Source organism: Haemaphysalis longicornis, unplaced genomic scaffold, assembly GCF_048455015.1.
Source record: "Haemaphysalis longicornis isolate Haplotype H1 unplaced genomic scaffold, Haemaphysalis longicornis Haplotype H1 scaffold_6, whole genome shotgun sequence".
Taxonomy (NCBI): Eukaryota; Metazoa; Arthropoda; class Arachnida; order Ixodida; family Ixodidae; genus Haemaphysalis; species Haemaphysalis longicornis.
The window spans coordinates 153,695,366-153,717,203 of NW_027526407.1; the positions used below are offsets into that span (position 1 = coordinate 153,695,366).

The 21,838-nt window shown below is 46.5% G+C and overlaps 1 protein-coding gene across 1 annotated transcript in view; it reads right to left on the bottom strand.

Moving 5' to 3' along the window:
• Ttll12 (Tubulin tyrosine ligase-like 12) overlaps positions 1–21,838 on the bottom strand; it is a 118,332-nt gene that overhangs the window by 77,262 nt on the left and 19,232 nt on the right. Inside the window, exons 5-6 of the mRNA XM_077672775.1 lie at positions 16,865–16,974; positions 6,862–6,998 (exon numbers count right to left, since the gene is read on the bottom strand). Coding sequence (XP_077528901.1) covers positions 6,862–6,998; positions 16,865–16,974 — 247 coding nt within the window. The remainder of the gene's footprint in view (positions 1–6,861; positions 6,999–16,864; positions 16,975–21,838) is intronic.

The following is a 21,838-nucleotide window of genomic DNA, read 5'->3' on the forward strand; positions in this document are numbered from 1 at the left end:
GGCAATTGCGACTGCTTGGAACCGCCACACCTTTCGTGCGAACGCCGGCTCCTATACTCGGTTACAACTCAAGAACGGCACCACCTCATGTAGTGTATCACTCCGCCAAAGCGCCGGACCCGTGATGTCAGTGCGCGCGCATTTCGAAAGGGGGTTGCTATGAATGCGTGATATCGTCTGCCTTGTCTCACGCAGTTTGTCGTCACTGGAGTCGTTTATAAGCATATTAAGGGGGGACGCGGCTTTCAACTTCAGAAAAATGACCAAAACATCGTTTTTTTGAAATCCACATATTCGGCTTCTATGTTTCCTAATCTGTATGTCTGCGAAGTTTTTCCGCTGAAAAGCGTCGCAAAGTGGCATAAAAAAATAGTTTTGCCAGGCGCGGTGACAAACTATCTGCGCAAAAGGGCGAAAAAACGGCGATTTTCGGAGCGCTGTATCTCCGCAACGGTGCCATCGGGCGCGGCCATTTTGATATCGTTAAATCGGCCGAGCGTTCATCTTTCCGGTTCCCCGCGTCTCTTTTATCTTCGTTCATTCACAAACGCACGAACAGCAGAAAAGAAATGACGCACAAACGAAGCTAGAAATAGATGCTGAAGCGCTATTCGTCCTCCGGTCGGGCCGCGCCAAGAGGGCCCTCTTGATTGGGTGTCGCGGCGCAATGCAAGATGGCGGCCGCCAGAACTGCGTAGCGTGCGGTTTGAGTTCATTTTCGGTGCTTCGCTCGGCCAAGTTTCTATTCAATCGGTGGTATTCAGCACGGACGTTATCGCGATAGGAATGCCTGAGATCACGAGCCAGATTACGGGAAGTTGTGTGGCTCGAAAGGCGGAGGTCATCGAACGCTTCGTGGGGCGCGTGACTCTGCCGTCGCCAGACCTCGGAGGGTGACGCGGTGTGCGCGCTTGCGATAGCGGTTCGTGAAGTGAACTTTTAGTCGGATTTGCGATGTTTACACGCTTAGTTATTGCTGTGATTTGATTGTGGGCTCGCTAGCCTTGGGAAAGAAACAGTCGACGCGTCAAACGATGCGGCGCGCACGGCATAGCCGACGCGCATTGCAGCATCACATGTCTGCGCAACCGGTTACAATTGAACGCCAGTAGTTGTAATTAATGCCTGCGACGTTAGATTTAATCTTAAAAGCGACCTGACAAGCCATATCAGGGATAATCAAAGTACGTTATGTCGCGGTAAGCGTGCGCTGCGATGAGCGCGAGCCATATCGCCTTTCTTGCGCAACGTTTCCCGTGCGCTTCTAATAATCATGCAAACAGGTTTGATTTAGGAATATAGGAATAAAAATATGTTCTCTGCATTAAAAATTTACCTTACTGTCGCAGTATTTAACAGTGATTTTTTTAGGGAAATGATTGGCACCAATGCATATAATCATGGCTTAGGGCATACTGACTGTGCTGCGAGAAATGTTGGATGCTGTCAAAAGTAGTGAAAAAAAACCCCTTCCATCAAAGTTGGAGTTATGCACAGTATTATACCAAGCTTCAAAGTAGTTCGTTTGCACCCTTATGGTATGCAAACTTTTGGCAATGAACACCTATGAGTACTGAATTGCTGTGCCAGGCAAAGTAATGAAACATAAAAGAAGCCAGAAATTTTCAAATTTAAGTAAAAAAAAACGCTTCACTTGTTGCCATGGGGACAACACTGCAAAGGGAAGTTGTCCAGTGCGATACTGCCAACCAGCTAACCTACTTTGCATCGAAAGCCCATTGAAAGCCATCTCCCCCTCCGTTTTGTCTGCTAACTGGGCTATGTACTGTTCACAGAGGAGCTGAAAATGATGTTTTGTGGAAAGAGAAAGGCTGTAAAAGGCACTCCAATTTCAAGGCAAGGCCTTCCAGAAGCCCCGTGTTCAAAAGGACATGAAAGGCTACAACCGTGACAACTTTTGATAAGTGAAACCTATGTTGCAACTTCGGAAGCCGTTTTCTCAAAACAGTTTTTTTTGCCACCTGTGACGCTTGTACCAGGGATTTCTTTGTGACCGCTGGGGCTATTTTGATTCCGTTTCTTGCATTACATTCCTCGATGAACAGTTCAGGTCGTGACACTCTTGGTTTTCCAGATTTATTTTTTGTGATTTTTTAATTCAAATAGTCGTTCGCAGTCGACATGCCTGTTGCTCATTAACCTCTAAAAAAATGAAAACTAAAAAACATTGTGTTGTAAAAAAAAAATTCTAAAACTGTCACGACCTCGTCCGTTCATTTGGGAATGCAAAGCACTCCGAACAAGTTTTCTATCATGTTTTGTAAGTCGCTCAAGCTCGGTACAAGCGGAACAGAAAAAAAATTTAATAAATGAAAAAGTTATCAAAATATTACATTGAAATTTTTATGGTGTTATAACAGAAGCATTTCCAGTTGCTGTGCCAATTTTCATCAAAATCCACACAGAAATAAAAAAGTTGATTTTGAAAGCCACGTCCCCCCTTAAAGGAGCCATGAAGAGAAAACACAAGTTTGGTTCATTCGAAAGATTGCCTCGTTAGAACCATAACGACACCACTTATAACGCAAACTTCGCTCAAATAAGCTACATAATTACGAAAAACGGGAATGGTCATGCGACCCACCAGCTCATTTCCCGCAACAGAACCTATGCCGTCACATGGGCTAAGCTCTGCGATTGGCGGAGGCCGGCAAAAGCAAACGCATGTTAGGCAGGGCTTACAGCTTGCATAGCGAGCTAAATGCCCGTGAAACATACTGCACATTCTTTTTATGACAAAGAACGGTGGAGTAAACGGTTGAAGGTCCGAACGAACTTGCAAGCGTGTGCGCCAATGAGTACGAAACTAGCGCGCCGGCCGAGCTCGACATCTCGCCGTCGCGCAGACGAATTTTCGGGTTCGAGGCTCTTCGGGGCCAACGAACCGTCCCAGCACGCACAGCCGCGACCTTGCTTCGTATCGTAATCCCTTCACAGGAGGTTGGCCGTCATATCGCCAACCAGCAAAGGTAAAAATAGAAACGAGGGGAGTAAGGAACAGCAAGAAGCGACGAGATAGTGCCAGTCGTCGCGTAAGTTTCGAATGGTGTTGGTTTGCTGCTGTCGTTACGAGCTCGTTTTCAGTTTACAACCACTGAAAACTTCAGTTTGTTCAGTTACGGCAGGGACCCTTACGTTAGCTCACTCCTGGAACATGCTGGCGCTCGTTGCCGACTTCGTCAAATCGCTCTGACCTTGGGGAAAAAAATGCCGTAAACACCGCGCATTGACGCTCGTATCTTTCTGGTCGAAGCAGAGAGCTCGCGCGAACGGCTTTCCATACACGACACCGGCCAACTGGCATAAGTGATACTGCTACTGAAATTGAACTATTATTAACCGTAATCAAAATACGGCACATACGTACCAGTCTATATTCGTCCGTCGCGACGGGGCTGACGAGGCAGCGGTGCCGACGGCTGGGCGTTCGTCTGTTGTGGCTATCGCGGAATGGTCGCTTCCACGTCCACCGCTTTTCCCACAACTCTTGCCGCTCGTGCACTTAGAAGCATTGAGCGTTTTTGTGGTGTGTGGTTGTTAAATGCAAGCCCGAGCTCCTCGGCGAGAGTTTTGTTCTCCGGATCAGGCGATTCCATGACTAGGGCTGCGGGTGCACTAGGTTTTACTAGTATTTTTAAAATGGCCGCCGTCTCGATCGACTCCCGCGTGTGGGTGCTATATGGAGTCGACATACTAAGTATCTGTTTCATGGACCGGCTCTATGACGCCATTGTACACGTCACGGAATGTTCAATTTTAGCGGGAGATTTAAAATTTTGGCTTAAATTGCCTTATTTATCAGTGAATAAAGCATCATTTGCTTCCGGGAAAGCGCTTGGGGTACTATGAAACACCTAATCTTTCGAATAAAACAAACTTTTGTTTTCTCTTCATGGCTCCTTTAAGTCCAAAAAATCACGGGAATGGCTCACACCATGCTCAAAATATTCCCAGTAACGCCCTACTTGCGCCGCGCAGAGAAACATCCGGCTACGGTGATAAGGCACAGCGCAACTTCCGGTGCCGTTCTTAAGTTGTCACCGAGTATATAGCATAGACCAGGAGTATCGGTGGCCGATTGGAACGCAGTTGGATGAATTTCACTAATTCAGGCTCGAATAACTACTCCAAAGGTAAGCCGTTTCTTTTGTTCCATGAGCACAAAACTTTTCTTAATGTTAAAAACTACGAGCGCCGAAACTTTTAGAAGTCCGCGTCCCGCTGTAGTTGGCGGCAAATGGCAAACCTAATGGACACTAATGGACACTAGCGCCACTTTCCCCTCTAGTTATTTATTTATTCATTTTTTCACAATACCCCTAAAACCCCAGTGAGGGGTACCGTATTTTCAGGTGTATAAGTCACGGCTTTTTTCTGAAATTTTCGTTGGTGCGTCTTATCCACTGGTGCGACTTATGTATAGAATAAATCCGGTTCGCGGCAGTTGCGCGCGGGCAGCGCACGTTAAGAGACACAGCTCTATGGTCTAAATAAATCCAAAGCCCACCGCTACGGTGTTTCTCATAGCTTATATGTCTCTTGGGGACGTTACACCAATAAATTTGCAGCTTTTCTAGTCAAAAACAATGATAATGGCCTGCGACAACTGCGCGCCACCTTCTGCGATGCGCAGTAACTACAGTTCAGAATAAATTCAAAGTAATATCAAACTGGGTTGCAAAAATAAAATGCGGCTTATAAATTATTACAGAGAGTTACTCTGAAGGAGGTAAACGTGCTGCTAATTTTTAAAATGACAGTTTGCTGATTAGTTTATATTTTCGGCCCACTTCCGGTCGTGTCACTTCCGTCCGCCATGACACCTTTATTGTGCTGATTTTTGACAGCATGCAAGATGCGCGCGACGTTTGGAGAGGTGGCAAAATGGGTCTCAGACTCCTGGGACTCCATTTCTACAAAAACAGTTGTAGCCGGGTTCGTAAAGGCCAGAATGATCTGTTCCACGAGTGGTGACGATGTTGGCGAAGAAGACATCAGTAAGTCAGCGGACGACAGCGATGTGCTGGCGGAACTTCAATTGTTTGTTAGCGAGTCAGAGGAAGAAGACTTCGATGGTTTTGCCTAAATGCCGTCTGTACACGCCATCTGTGTGTATCAATAAACCATTTTTGAGAACTTAGTTCTGTCTAGACTTTGGACGGTATATGCACGTGTCTAGCCCTCCTTACTGGGCAAAGCGTTGATAGGCGGCGGCCGCCGCAACCATGTACTTTCGCCGCACTTTCTAACGATCTGATTCACTATGAGTTTACTTAACTAACAAGTGCATCTTGTACACCGGTGCGTCTTATACACCGGTGCGACTTATATACGTTTTTTTTTTTTTCGGAAAAACTGTCTTTTTGAGGAGGGTGCGACTTATACAAAGGTGCGACTTATAGACCGGAAAATACGGTATTACATGGGGGGGGGGGGTTACATTTGCACATATACTGCATAAGAGTAACAAAAAAATCAGAGAAAAAACAAACAAACAAACAAAAATAAAATATTCAAACTGAGAACGCAAATAATACACACATTGTGACCTTGAAAATAATGATAATGCAAAATTCCACACATAATGACAATGAAAAAAGACACGAATACAATACAAATGGTTCAAATTCTAACACAAAAACAATGTACAACCGATCAGCCAAACAGAAAAAAAAAGGAAAATGGGAAATACAGGGCGAAAAAAGAAATCAGCACATTTTTTGAAAGACGGGAAGCAAAAACACAGAATGGGAGCAAAGTGTTAGATTAGCTCTTGGATTAGTTTGTGAAATTTCGCGTTGTCTTTTTGAGAGGAGATATGTGACGGTAGATTACCGTAATTACCCGATTCTAACGCGCACTTTTTTTCCGAAAAAATAGGTCGAAAAGTCGCATGCGCGTTAGAATCAGATACGAAACCAAAACTGCAGAAACAACGAGAATTTCGTCCCGCCCATCGCCATCGCCATCTCTAGATGGCGCCAAAGCTTTCAGCAACGATTTTTCGGACGCAGGAAGCATAGGCGCCTAGGCTTTTCTGTCGGCGTTCACACAAACCGTCAAATCGTTCCACTTGCGCGCTCAATAACACCAGTGGCAGCAGCGGCTCCCACGCGTTCACAACGAGCGGTCGGCTGAAGCATGTGCCTCTGGAGAAGCTCGCGGGATGGGCGTGTGAGGCGTGGGCCACGATCCCATCGACCATGGTTGAACGTCCGTTATGAAGTGTGGCATCGCGAACGCACTTGACGCCACCAAGGCCGAGATGATGTGGTCAGCGGAGAGCGACAAGGAGTGAGATGAGTGAAATTACTTCGAGAAATAAATCGCCCGTTTCTCTCGCATTCGTTTTTCTTGCTCACAAAGTTCCGTGCGCGTTACAATCGGAGGTGCAAGTTTTTTCGGTTTTTTTTTTTTTGCCGGGAAAATCGGGTGCGCGTTAGAATCGGGGGCGCGTTAGAATCGGGTAATTATGGTACTCCATTCGACTATGGTATGTGGAATGAAAGAAGACCGGGCAAAGGAAGATGAGCGGCAATTCACGCGTTTAACTTTGCAGGAAGGGTCGCGGCGTGGAAAAATTACGGGAGGTGGTTCAAAGAAATCATCGTGAGGTGACACATGGTGACAAAGCTTATAGGTGGGAAAGTTGGTGGCGATGTGCTAGATCCGGAAGTTTGGCGCGACGTGTTAGTGCTGTGAAGCTAGAATGACGTGAGTAGTCTGAATATATGAAGCTAGCTGCACGGTTTTGCAGAGACTGCATGAAACTGTATGGGCCTGCCTAGCTCGTGTGCTGTTGTCTGTACTGGTGGCGCGAGAGAGAGGAACTGGACTGACCCCCGCAGGCGAGGTCCCTGACGGGGAAGAGGACGCTGTAGGCCTCCCTCTGGGCCAGGTGGTAGAAGGGCACGCAGCGCACGCTGGGCGCCACGCTGTCGTGTTGCACGCTGCTCCCAAACTCGTCCATCACGTACCTGCGAGCCAGAGATCAGTCGCTCCTCCTTCTCACTAACACGACGGCGTAGTTTAGGAATCCGACGGCCACTGTGCCGACTCATAAGGGCACTCAATTTGAGTGCACACGCGAGTAACATCAATCATCAGCTCAAAACTGATTGAGCGAGTACAGGGTTTAACTTGAGGAAGCAACACCTGGCCTATTAAGCGCACCGTAGTGGAGGGCTTTTCCAAATTAATCTAGACTACCTTGGGGGGGAGGGGGGGGGGTCATGTCTGACATGTGCCAAAATTTTGACACATGGGCATTTCCATTTTTCGATCGAACCCGCATTCTAGGGTTTCAGCAGCGCAACGCCTGAGCCACTGTGGCGGGCTGCCCCTCCAAACTGAATAGAGCATGTTTGAATGCACCCAGCAGTGCTGACTCAGACTCAAATGGAACATTTTCAAACAATTACATTTGCTTTATAGGAGCCATGAAGACAAAATAAAGCTCTGTTCGTTTCGAAAGAAACGGCCCACTTTGGTGACCCATTCCTGCCACGAAAGACATTTGACAGAAACAATGCAAGAACTGTAGGAGAACTAATATGAGCAAGCACTAGAAAGACAGTTACGAGCACGTTGACTTTACGCTGGCACTCGTGATACAACCAAAAGGAACTGGAGGCCCCACCACAACCATGTCTTTTGGCAGTGGTTTAGGCGGGTGGCGGGGGCCACTAATCACACAGACAAGATTCTGTGACGTCGTGCAGGCCTCACCAGAGAGAGGTTCACCTGCACTCTTTGTTAGAAGTTGGAGGCAAAGCTGAAATCGTGGCTAAAGTAATTTTAGTGAACCAAACTTGCATTTTGTCTTCAGGCCCCCTTTGAAGAGGCCATGAAGACAGAATACAAGTTTGCTTTATTCGAAAGATTTCGTGTTCTACAGTGCCCCCCAGCGCTTGTCCGGAAGCAAACGAAGCTTTATTCACTGCGAAATTAATCAATTTAACTCTTTCGTTACGGCAGAAAAACGGCCGATTTTAAGTGTTTCGACAAAACATTTTTTTTCTCTTGAGCTACTGAACACACGTAGCCTTGCTATGCATGAAATTGTAGCTTATAGATTGCTCTTCCAAACACAAAGCAGCAGTTTTGTTAAAGGTACAATACTTACAGTTTATTCGTCAATAATCAGAAAAAAGCCCCCAAGAAAGGTATACGAAAAACACAAATCGGCACTTTTACTAAGACTAAAAATTATTTCAGGTATTTTAAGATATACAAATTGTTCCTACGTTCCTTGGCTATGATTCAATATATAACTCAACAGTGTACACCAAGTTTTTGCTTTTTGAGGGCCCGTCAACCTAGCGCAACTGACGGCTGTGCCACGCCGCGAGGGTACTCAAGGGTGAGTGAGTCTCGGTAAAACGTGCATCCCAGTACCGTACTTACCCGATTCTAACGCGCACTTTTTTTCCGGAAAAATAGGTCGAAAAATCGCATGCATCGGATACGAAACCGAAACCGAAACAGCGGAAATTTCGTCCCACCCATCGCCATCGCCATGTCAAGACGGCACCAAAGCTTTTAGCAACGATTTTTCGGACGCAGGAAGCATAGGCGCCTAGGCTTTTCGATCGGCGTTCACACAAATCGTCAAATCGTTCCACTTGCGCGCTTGATAACAGCAATGGCAGCAGCGGCTCTCACGCGTTCAAAACGAGCGGTCGGCTGAAGCGTGCGCCTCTGAAAGAAGCTCGCGGGATGGGCATGTGAGGTGTGGGCCACGATCCCATCGACCATGGTTGAACGTTAGTTCAGAAGTGTGGCATCGCGAACGTGCTTGGCGGCACCGAGGACGAGATGTGGTCTGTGGAGAGCTACGAGGAGTGAGATGAGTGAGATTACTTCGGGAAATAAATCACCCGTTTCTCTCGCATTCTATTTTCTTGCTCACACAGTTCCGTTCGCGTTACAATCGGAGGTGCAAGTTTTTTATTTTTTTTGTCAGGAAAATCGGGTGCGCGTTAGAATCGGGTAATTACGGTATACTCTTTTGTGTCCTCGCAGAAAATTCTTATCAGTTCGGTGGTAAAAAACAAGAAAAAAAATAGAGCGCTCTCGACAAGCGTCGCACCTGAACCCTGCAGCGCTAATCTGACACGAGCGTCAGGTTATCTTGAAGGTGATAGCGCGATATAGCGCTGTGCATTTCGCAAAATATCCCGGCCGTACGTTCTCGAGACCCTAAACACAAAATCAAAACCGCAGTCGTCAGATAAGAAGCACGTTTTGTTTATAAATACAGCGCGGAGTCACAACGAAATTACCTGCCAGCGCTTGTTGAAGTGCGAGGCACCTGAACCGGAGCTTCGTCGTCCTAACTGAAATCTGAAGATCCCACATCATTGCTTGACCCCTCACTGCTGCTGGAATCAGAAAAATCGACAGCAGGAGCTGCCGAAGTGCTTGCTACAGCAGTCCGACTGTGCGGAGCGCGGCGTGAACCCGACGCCATTTTTCCTCCTCCTCCCCTCCCCCTTCGGTTCAAATTTCTCTTGCTACGCCGCCACCACACGAGACCCATAAACAAACGAAACCGAAATTGAAAGAGAAGTTGGCAATGAACACACCAGATGGGGATAGTTGTCTGTGGAGCGAGGGTTTCAGATTTTGCGGGAGATTTAAAATCATCGGACGCCGGCTTCCGATTGCCTATGGCGCCGTCGTGAAAGAGTTAAGGGGGGACGTGGCTTTCAAAATCAACTTTTTTATTTCTTTGTGGATTTTGATGAAAATTGGCACAGCAACTGGAAATGCTTCTGTGATAACACCATAAAAATTTGAAGTTAATATATTGATAACTTTTTTATGTATGAAATTTTCTTTCTGTTCCGCTTGTACCGAGCTTGAGCGGCTTATAACACACGATAGAAAACTTGTTCGAAGTGCTTTGCATTCTCAAATGAATGGACGAGGTCGTGACAGTTTTAGAATTTTTTTTTTACAACACAATGTTTTTTAGTTTTCATTTTTTTAGAGGTTAATGTGCAACAGGCATGTCAACTGTGAACGATTATTTGAATAAAAAAATCACAAAAAACAAATCTGGAAAACTAAAAGTGTCACGACCTGAACAGTTCATCAAGGAATGTAATGCAAGAAACGGAATCAAAATAGACCCAGCAGTCACGAAGAAATCCCTGGGACAAGCGACACAGGTGGCAAAAAAAAATGTTTTGAGAAAACGGCTTCCCAAGTTGCAACATAGGTTTCACATATCAAAAGTCGTCACGGTTGTAGCCTTTCATGTCCTTTTGAACATGGGGCTTCTGGAAGGCCTTGCCTTGAAATTGGAGTGCCTTTTCAGCCTTTCTCTTTCCAGAAAACATCATTTTCAGCTCCTCCGTGAAGAGTACATACCCCCCTTTGCAAACCAAACGGAGGGGAGATGGGTTTCAATGGGCTTTCAATGCAAAGTAGGTTAGTTGGTTGGCTGTATCGCACTGGACAACCTCCTTTTGCAGTGTTGTCACCATGGCAACAAGTTAAGCATTTTTTTAACTTAAATTTGAACATTTTTGGCTTTTTTTTCATGTTTTATCTTGCCTGGCACAGCAACTTAGTACTCATAGTGCAGGTGTTCATTGCCAAAAGTTTGCATACCACAAGGTTGAAAATGAGCTACTTTGAAGCTTGGTAGAGTATTCTGCATAACTCCCAACTTCAATGCAAGAGCATATTTTTTTTTTACCACTTTTGACATTCAAGGCATCCAATATTCCTCGCAGCACAGCCAGTATGCCCTGAGCAATGGTATCAATAATTTCCCTAAAAAAATCACTGTTAAATGCTGCCACAGTAACGTACATTTTTAACGCAGAGAGCATATTTTATTCCTATATTACTAACTCAAACCTGTTTGCATGAAAATTACAAGTGCACGGGAAACATTGCGCAAGAAAGGCGATATGGCTCGCGCGCATCGCAGCGCACGCTTACCGCGACATATCGAGCTTTGATTATACCTGATATGGCTGGTCAGGTCGCTTTTAAGATTAAATCTAACGTCGCAGGCATTAATTACAACTACTGGCGTTCAATCGTAACCGGTTGCCCAGTCATGTGATGCTCCAATGCGCGTCGGCTATGCCGTGCGCGCCGCAGCGTTTGACGCGTCGACCGTTTCTTTCTCAAGGCTAGCGAGCCCACAGTCAAAACACAGCACTAACTAAGCGTGTAAACATCGCAAATCCGACTAAAAGTTCACTTCACGAACCGCTATCGCAAGCGCGCACACCGCGTCACCCTCCGGGGTCTGGCGACGGTAGAGTCACGCGCACCACAAAGCGTTCGATGACCTCCGCCTTTCGAGCCACACAACTTCCCGTAATCTGGCTCGTTATCTCTGGCATTCCCATCGCGATAACGTCCGTGTTGAATACCACAGATTGAACAGAAACTCGGCCGAGCGAAGCGGCGAAAATGAACTCAATCCGCTCGCTACGCAGCTCAGGCGGCCGCCATCTTGCGTTGCGCCCGCGACATCCAATCAGGAGGGTCGACGTTCTGCGCCCCGACCGGAGGACCAATAGCGCTTCAGCATTTATTTCTAGCTTCGTTTGTGCGTCGTTTCTTTTCTGCCGTTTGTGCGTTTGTGAATGAACGAAGATAAAAGAGACGAGCGGAACCGGAAAAACGATCGCTCGGCCGATCTAACCATATCAAAATGGCCGCGCCCGGTGGCACCGTTGCGGAGATAGAGCGCTCCGAAAATTGCCGTTTTTTCGCCCTTTTGCGCTGATAGTTTGTCACCGCGCCTGACAAAAGTATTTTTTTATGCCACTTTGCGACGCTTTTCAGCGTAAAAACTTTGCAGACGCACAGAATAGGAAACATAGAAGCCGAATATGCGGGTTTCAAAAAAACGATGTTTTGGTCATTTTTCCGAAGTTGAAAGCCGCGTCCCCCCTTAAGCTGAATATTTGATTCTCGCGCCAAAATGTGTGTTTGAACGACGTTTGCAATGACATCATAAGAACAGGTCTTTCAGCTAGACTTGGTGTGGAGCGGAGACTTGCTTACTGTTAGTCAAACTAGATGGCGCCACCACACCACGGCAAGCCAATTTCTGCCTTTGGTTTGCGTGGGGCCGCATTTAAACCTGGCTTGTTTTTGTTCATGAAGAAAATAAACGTTTCGTGAAACGTGGTGCTCGCTCGACAAATACGGTCACGCAAGACATCCTCGCTTGCGTCAATCGGACAGTGTCGTGTGAGACAACCCCAAAGCACCGCAGTGCTGTGCAGCTAAACCAAGCATTGTTCGCGCAGTACCAACAGCAGTACGCATCGGTACTTCTAGGTTTATGCGTGCTTTCTTAACTTCCCCTGTTTACCCCACCATTCTTACTGATATAAAAAGAATGTGCACTATATTTAAGCGCAAGATTGTTCGGTAAGCAGATAAGCTCTGCCTAATTTTCGTTTGCTTTTTTCGACCTCCGCCAATCGCAGAGCTGGCTGGTATGACATCTTAGGTTCTGTTGCGGGAAATGAGCTAGTGGGTCGCATTGCCAATCCCTTTTTTCCTAATTATAGAGCTTATTTGAGCGAAGTTTACAGTAAAAGTGGTGTCAGCATGATTCTAACGAGGCAATCTTTTGAATGAAGCAAACTTGTGTTTTGTCTTCATGGCCTTTTAAGGGGAGATGCAACTCGAAAGCACTTTTTCCTTATTTTTGTCGCAAAAGCTTTGAAACTTGTGGCACAGATACATCTTTTTTTGCAGAGTCCAAAACCATTATCAGATTTTATGTAAGCTCATTAGTTCATTACCTATCGCATATGCAATACCAAAACACAGGGTTTTTTGGCCCCACTTTTTCACCATCACAGCTTTCATGGTACAGCATCATGCAATAGCTCATTACGCCCATTATGAACCACATTGTGCACCTAAGCTCCTAAAGTTGCGAGAAAAAAAAAATGTCACCATGAAAAATAAAAAGAAAGGCCTAGAAGTTTTTCTTTCATAAGTCTTCCAAACATGTATTGGCGTTTTTGAAGAGGTGAGGAGTACATATCGCCAAATAAGATAGATATGCGCATTATGCTTACTTTTAAGAGTGTGTGTGCAAAGTCACATTGCAACTGACAATTTCAAGTGCTTAAATGTGGCTACGGCCAAAAATCACAAAACGAGAAAAATGCGTTTGAAAGCTTGAAGCACGGTCATCACTTAAGAAGCGCATAAATATGCTCAGAACTGTGTGCAGGCAACAAGTGGAATGTCCAGAAATCCGACACAGACCTAGAAAACTGTTCCGGTACAGTAGGCCATTTCATCCCACTTCATGACCCAACTACCTGTGATTCTGCCTATTTAACTTTTTAGCTTGAGAATGTACAAGCCCATTGTGCTCTTCCAACTGCTGCCGTTCGTCAGCGAGTGTTCGGTCGCGTCATTCACGAGTATGACCAAAGTGTCGATGTTGGACGGCCCTGTACAAAAACAGCGGTCCCCGACTTGCCTTTTCATTGTTTTTCAATAACTATATCCTTTTGAAAAGCACCGACAATGTCCGTAGTTGCACTGACCTCGTCACCATCGCAGTCGTCGACGATGCTGCGCTGAGGCCTAGTGGCTGACGGGGCGTTTTTGGCTGCTGTCGTATCCCGACGCACTTTATGTTGCTTTCCATAATACTAGTGCAAGATTCAGTGCTTTCGGACCCTGTAAACACTTTTTCCAGTGGGATTTATCGCGAAAGTAATTGAAGAATTGGTAGCGCAACTTGGTTCCCGATGCAGTCAAGCCGCCATGGAAACAAATGGGTGCTGCTTTAGGCAACGGCACGCTTGCTACAGTACCCCACGATGTAGCGTGCGATTCAAATACAGTCTAATCCCGCTACAACGAAGTCCACTTCAATGAAATTTCCGCTTCAACGAAATATTTCCAATTCCCCGTCAGCTAGCCATAGAAGTCAATGCAACAAAGTCCTCGCCACAACGAACCATTTGTCTTACTTGCTTTCGCTTCAATGAAATTTTTGATGATTTGGGCTGGGTTTGAACAATTATTTTACAATATATTAAGCATAGCGCCAGCTATCTGTAACTTTTTATACATTCAGGACGCTTAGTTTCACCGAAAACATGCGCGGTGCTCCCACACTGCCACCCAACATAAAAAAAAACTCATAGGTGGACGCCGTTGTGTGATGGTGATAACGATGCGGCGGGCCGTCTCTACACGAGGCGCAAGCCAGGTTCGCCAAGCCGGAGCTATAGCCAATCCATATCCAGTTGAAATCACGCGAATGTGCTCTGCTGCTGGCATGGCTGCTGGTGCAGCGCCGTCATGTATGTGTTGTAAGCAGCTGCCCTTGCAGTTTTCCTGCTACAATTCTTCAAAGTCAAGAGCAAAACTAATGTTTTCGTGTTTAGTCTTGAACCTGCGTCATCCTATCTTAGTCGCGAGGGGGTGGTCGCGATAAATGCAAGCGTGCGCGGCTTGCCTGCCAAGGTCAGTTGCTGTGGTGCCTAGTCAGAGGATAATAAAGATAACGGCGCTGTTCCTACCACAAGCGAGAGGGGGGCTTCCAACCACGTAGCAGCTATCTGCAAGTAATCAGCGCGGTGGAAACGCCTTGTTGTACAGTAATACGCTTTGCGCCTGCATTTCTTCACCTCTCCCCTTTTCCTCAGTATCGCACTCCTTGCGTGCTGGTAAAAAAACTGATAACCATTGGTATGTTTGTTATCTGACTAAACACGACGTTACTGCGCGTCACTCTTTTTTCTAAACATTGTATTATGCTGCCAATGATGCGGAAATATACCGTGCTATTTTTCTTGCCCTACTGTGGCGTGTTGGGGCAGATTTCGCCTCAACAAATTTTCGCTTCAACGAAATTTTTTGCACGTCCCGTCAATTTCGTTGTAGCAGGATTCGACTGTAGCTGGTAGAGCGCTTTAAAAAAACTTTTCTTTGTGTTTTTTCTTTTTTTGCACACGCGCCTATCAGGTGTTGCTATTAGGAGGGCACGGACAACTCTACCCGCCCGAGTGATTGCAAATGGCGGACAGTGCCGATGCCTCGAGACGTGCGGAACGAAAAGACGCTAACTTCCGCGGACTTTCCGCAGTTTCCTGACGTCGCCGCAACTAATTTAGACGCATTTTTCTGCAACTTCTTCTAGTGGGAGTTTTCGCTTGAATTTTTACACTCGCAGACCCAAATGATCAGAGATGATAGTACAACCGAAAGCAGAAAAGTTGAAATTTCTGAGAAAAAGCCAAATTTTCGACCCACAGTGCAACGCCCTCTGTCCTTCAAGGTGACTATGAATTCTTTGCTTTCCCTCTCCTCACCCTCGCCAACCGTCTTTTCCCCCTCCCCTTCAGTCAACCCTTTGCTGCCACTGACGTACCGGTGCGTTTTCTATTGTGCGTTCACAAATTCACGCCATGGTGCAAAGTTTGCGCACCTGGGGCGGTATTCTGAAGTTTTGTCCCTTTTGCGTTCCTTTCAAAAGTGTCCCTTTTTGGCAAGCCCAGATTGGCTAAAAGCAAACAACTGGAAGTTACGTAATGCAAGTGCAACAAACCTACTGCCAACGCCTACTGCTTAACCGGAAGTATGTCACGATGAAAGGGACTCAAAAGGGACGTTTTCAAAAGGGACAGTCACAGGAATACTGCCCCTGGACTGTTTGCATCATCTGTCGAATCTTTCTAGTAGCTTGTATTCTCACTCCCAAGCTCCCTCGACGGTATATTGAAGAGTACGGAGCAACCGCGCCCAGCTTTCGCTGCTGGTGGGGCTTGGTCGCTCCGCGCGCTGTACTCTGTCGGGATGAGTGACCATGCGGCACACATGCGATTACGGGTGCAAGGGTTCTTGTGCCATCCACAACGAGTTTCTAGGTTTCTTTTTTTTCTGTTTCTGCGTCTTCTACGGCGCGCCAGGTTAGCCGAGCGCACACCTCGTGTCAGCAACAACCTTGTGTGTCAGCAGGCAAACGAAGTTGTTGTATCAACGCTGCATCCCCTTTTTATCTCTATCTGCCATCATGATTTCGCAACGCGCCCTTTCTGCGCGTTTTGCGGGCTGCCAAAAGTGCTCACTCCATGCGCGCGGTCACTTTCGTATGGCCGACCGCACGGGGCACTCAACTGCAGAGGAGAGATGGTTCTTCGATTCCGATTCCGAATACGAGCCAAGCTCGGATTTGCATTCTCATCCGAGTTTCTCATCCGAGGAAGGGGTGTGAGTTCCACAGCATCGAATTCTGATGGTCGTCGTTTCCGAAGCGCATCTCAAACTGACAATATCTGGAAGAAAGGCGATTTCTTACCCACACTCTTTCAACGTGTTACGTCCCGGACGCCATCATAGTCAAATAAATCCCTACGCTCCTTCCCTAATATTCCGGAAACGAAGCCGCCACTGGGGGTGCGTCACGGCCAGAGACCCCCCCACAGTGAAAGGGTTAATATTCTCACCCCACAAACCGAGAGAGACCTTTCAGCGCTCTTTTTGCTGCTAGGATGCAAATCTGGAAACAAACTTTCAGCCACTTCCTCAATCTGATCCCATGTCATCGTCAGGTTACCAGTTTCGTCCCCAATGTCCCCAGCCCCTCCAAGTCAAGTACTCTTCCCTGTGTCCGTGTGTAAACCGTGCTGTCTTCTCCTAATCATGTTAAACCAACACGCCCAGATAGCCACGTTAGTGAATTTCATTCAATAACTGTTTTACGCTTCAATCCTAGGCACCTTGTAGGCACAAACATTACGAGACGTGCTCCATGCTTAGGAAAGCATCGAAGCAAGGCAGCCATCGCAACCCGGCTCCCGCAACAACGCCAGACAACACTCACCAGACGGGCACGGAGTCTTCGGTGGTGGCCAGGGGTCCCGTGACGCTGTACGTCTGGTTGTACAGCCACATGCGCTTGAACACCGCCTCCACCAGCTCCTCAGGGCACTCCTGTCCCCCAGCAGCCAAGAGGACATCCCCGCTTAGGCGCAGTACACGCACGGGCAGCAAAAACTCTTCGGGACACTCAAGGGGGGGCACACGGCTCTTAATACAATTTTTTTTAATTTGTAAGTAAACTCTGTAAAACTTCGATTCGATTGTGGGGTTTAACGCGCCGATGCAACGCAAGCGATAAGGCGTGCCGTAGTAGAGGGCTCCGGATTAATTTTGACCCCCTGGGGATCTTTATCGTGCGCCGAAATCTCGTACACACGGGCGTTTTTGCTTTTCGCCTCCATCAGAAAAGCGGCCGCCATGGCCGGGAATCGAACCCGCAAACTCGTGCTCAGCAGCACAACGCCTTAGCCACTGTGGCAGGTAACTCTGTAAAACTTATTAGACACGCTGCTTTTTGTCTGCGGATTTCAAATATGCCATTATTTTTTGAGTCAGTCAATTAGTTATCAAGATAATTAGAGATAATTAGTTATTTTTGGAGAAACAATAGGCAAAACAGTGTTAGGCATAAAATTCTAATCTTTATATTTTCCAATACTACGAACCCTGGCGAGTTTTTGATGTACTGCTTGTTAATCAACAGCTCATTAAACTTTGGTGTTTCAAATGGCCATTTGAAATGGTTCCTTGCCACTGGTGCTAGCGAATTTTAATGAGCCGTAAAATTATTTCCAAGCGGTACGTCAAAAAATGATTTTCTTCTTGCGCTCCCCAGGGTTCATAGTATTGGGAAATATAAAGATTACAGTTTCACGACTAACACTGTTTTGTCTATTGTTCCTCCAAAAAATGACTAACTATTTCTAATTATCTTGGTAACTAACTGACTTACTAAAAAATTAATGGCATATCTGAAATCAGTGGAAAAAAAATGTAGCAAGACTGACAAGTTTCACAGAGTTTACTTAACACTAAAGGAACCTGTTTTAAGACACGTGTCCCCCCTTAAAGGAGCCATGAAGAGAAAACACAAGTCTGGTTCATTCAAAAGATTGTCTCGTTAGAATCATACTGACACCACTTTTAACGTAAACTTCGCTCAAATAAGCCACATAATTAGGAAAAACGGGAATGGTCATGCGACCCACCAGCTCATTTCCCGCAACAGAACCTATGATGTCACATGAGCTAACCTCTGCGATTGGCGGAGGCTGGCAGAAGCAGACACAAATTAGGTAGAGCTTACAAACTAGACGAACGAGCGATTTGCGCTTAAATTTAGGGCACATTCTTTACAAAGCAATAAGAATGATGGGACAAACAGTGGAAGTTACGAAAGCACATGTAAACATAGAAGTACTGATGCGTTCTGCTGTTCGTACTGCGCACAGCATGCTTGGTTTAGCTGCACAGCACTACGGGGCTTGGGGTTGTCTCAGACGACACTGGCCGATTGACGCAAGCAACGGTGTCTTACGTGACCCCATTTGTCGAGCGAGCACTGTTTCAGGGAACGAATATTTTCTCCCAGAACAAAAACAAGCCAGGTTTAAATGCGGGCAAAAACAAACCAAACGCTTGCCACGGTATGGTGGCGCCATCTAGGTTACGGAACGTAAAGAAACGCGGGAACAAACCAACACCGCTGTACAGGGTGGAGACAACCTTTGAACGGTCCCGTGCCGCCGCAATTGGGCCAACGGGCTCAACGCGTTATTCTTTTCGTTTCCCACGAGACCTAGCAACGCGAAACAGACAATATGATTCAAACTTCTTCAGTAAACCGCGTTGCGGCGATAATTTTAGCACGGTTTTGACACAATGACTTGCTTCGGCGGCGAGCGAGCAACCGAAAATGGCGGCGCCAGCGTATACGTGTCTCTACCCTGTACGGCGGATGCGTGAATGAAGGTACTCTAGGCTGCAGAGCGGTCGGTTCCTGTGATGTCATTTGGGACCACGAAAACGCACGACTGAGTGGGAAAATCAAAATTTTAACCTAAATTGTTTAATTTCTCAGTGAATAAAGCACCGTTTGTATCCGGACAAGCGCTGGGGGCACTATAAAACACGAAATCTTTCGAATAAAACCAACTTGCATTTTCTCTTCATGGCTCCTTCAAGTCTGCTTGCGTGCTTTATATGTGTGTATATAGTATAGTGGTCTTAATTTATTCCTATAAAAATGGTATTTGCTTATTTATTCACGTTACCTTACAGGTCCCCATGAGAACAATGAGTAAGGGGGTGAGAAATGCAAAAAGTGTAGTTTAACAGGAGCAACATGGTATAAAACAATTAATACTGCTACATCGAGTTTCCAACTCTTTCTTTGCTTTTGTTTAGTTGTCAAGTGGGGCAAGTTACCTCGACCGGCTTCTTCTCTCCGCTCACGTGGCAACCCATTCGGGTGTCACTCAGCTTCTTTGAATTTTGCAAAGCGGCCACTTCAGAGCTCTGCGGTTCCTATCCATCCCCCCTCAGTGTGTAGGTGGCATGTCGATGAAAGGATCAACAGCAAGAAAGACCACTTCAGTTCTAGCACTGCTGGCATCGAGTGATCGTGCGGCCTGGAGGAGCCTGTGCTGCCCTCCTGCCAAGGCACCAAGGTTCCCGACCAGAGCCCAGCCTTGTTTTTCCCAGGCCAAAATGCCAGCACCCCAAACGGAGCAGCCAAGTTCCTCAGGCGCGCAGCAATCAATGGCAGCTTTGTCCGGAGCTTCGCCTTACAAATCCACCTTTCAATATCGACTTAACGTCCACTCAAACGAAGCACATCAAGTGCGTGGTGTCTTTTTCACTCAACTTGTCTCTGGGTAGCTCTCTAAGACGAGTATGAACATCCTTCCAAGATTTTCCAGCATCCTTCTACGAGTGTGTACATCCTTCTAGGTACAGTAGAATCTCGATAAACGCAAATCGCTTAAACGGAATTGCCACTTAAACAGAACTTCAGTAGCCGGTAAGATGGTCGGTTTTGAATTCAGATGACGTAAAAAAAGCTCTCGGTAATCGGAACTAAAATTTCCGCATCACCGTGTAAATGGAATCAGAAATGGAACTTCTTGTCAATCCCATTGGAACGAGAATCAGCTTTTTACGGTTCCAGCTGTTTCGTTTTTGTTTTTTTGTTTTTTCTTCCTTTATGTTTTTTTTTCTAGCCTCGTTGGCCTCGTCTCGTTTGTGGTCAGCCGTGTTAGCGCAACGGATGCAACATCGCAGTTCTTGTTCCAGTAGTTCAGTCTCAATTCAAGACGCAAGGTTACAGGGCCTGCTGTCTAGTTCATGCTATCATGGTGCTGTTCGCGCTTCATTACTGCGTTGTCTCTTCTAAATCCGTCTTCTAAATCCACTCACGAAGTTTAGGCCTCTAGACTCCTCCGTGAGGATGCAGTTGCAAGGACTCAAACAAGACTAATTGATGCATTTTGTAGTGCACAGCGACTCATTATTGCCAAATCAACTATGTGAATGCTGTGCCTAAACCTCTCGTACTTTTCTTGCTTGCTAAAAAACCTATCAGTTTATCTTATCAGCTACATTCACCTTCTAGTGCTTAGAGTTCCATGAAATGGTATTAGGAGTGTGTACGCCCATAAATTTGCACTTTCACACATCTAGCTCGTTAAAAACAGAACTCCTGTTAAACGGAACTATTGTTTTCGGTCCCTTGAAGTTTTGTTTATCGAGCGTCTACTGTAAAATTAAGAGAACGATGACCAGCTCCACACTGGTCATGCAGCAATGCAAGACTTGTCAAATGTAGCAACCTTTGAGTGCAGTTCTGTCACTGCACTGCTCAGACACGTTTCATGCCCTTTTCCTCAATTTCGTCATTAAGGAGTACTCACACGAAAATTTTATGATCCATTTTTATTGCTTTTATTGATGCTTAATGGTCTGGCGAACCCGACACAGCACTTTAAAGGAGCACTGACACCAATTTTCGGCATTAATATTATTGCACAGTTCGCTTCCTTCACTCAACAGAATACCCTCGCTGAAATATGAGTGGCGTGCAACGTGAAGAACATAGTTCAATTGGATCTCATTTATCACGCCGACGGAGCAGCGCGTGGAGCGGCACTCGGCAAATGGACATCAGCGTGACATCACCCCGTGAAGCCAAAAGAAGTGACGCGACAGCGCTCGTCAAAAACTCGTGACGTCACTTCACGCGCGTGGCCCCACGAGCGGCGAGCGGGCGCAACACTCTCTCAAGCGGGCACCGGTGACGTCCGCACAAAGCAGTGAGGTCAGGCCGGGATTCTGTCATATGCGCCGTTCGGGATAAAAGCGCGGGAATTTGAAACAAACGATTTTCAGGCCATTCAACGTAATTATCTATCGCGCCCTGAAGTATCTGAAGTGCTGTTTCAGGTTCGCCAGACCATTAAGCATCAATAAAAGCAATAAAAGTGTAACATAAAATTTTCGTGTCAGTACTCCTTTAAGTACTTCAGCGTGCGATAATTATTAAATTACATTAAACGACCTCTAAATCCTTCATTTCAATTTCCCACGCTTTCAGCCTGATCGGGCGCAAATGACAGAATCCCGGCATGACCTCACCGCTTTGTGCAGCCGTCAAAACACTGCAGAGGCCGGTGGGGGCGTTGTTTCGACTCTGCCGCCGCCAGAGCTGAACGGCTGAGCTGCCTGAAGGTGCTAGGCCTACCATTGCAGCGAAAATTCGATGACCGCTTTCAATAAAAGTCCTGATGGCGACTTCTATTGCGATTCAGGGCTATATTATTGCTTCCTTTCCAGTGTGTGGAACTTTACCTTTGCTAACAGTGCCTTTCAGGGCAGCGGTTATGCCTGTAGCTCTGGCTACGTGCACCCGTTTGTGAATGCGCCGGCGCCCAGCCGCCGCTCTCGGGGCCACGCGCGTGAAGTGACGTCACGAGTTTTT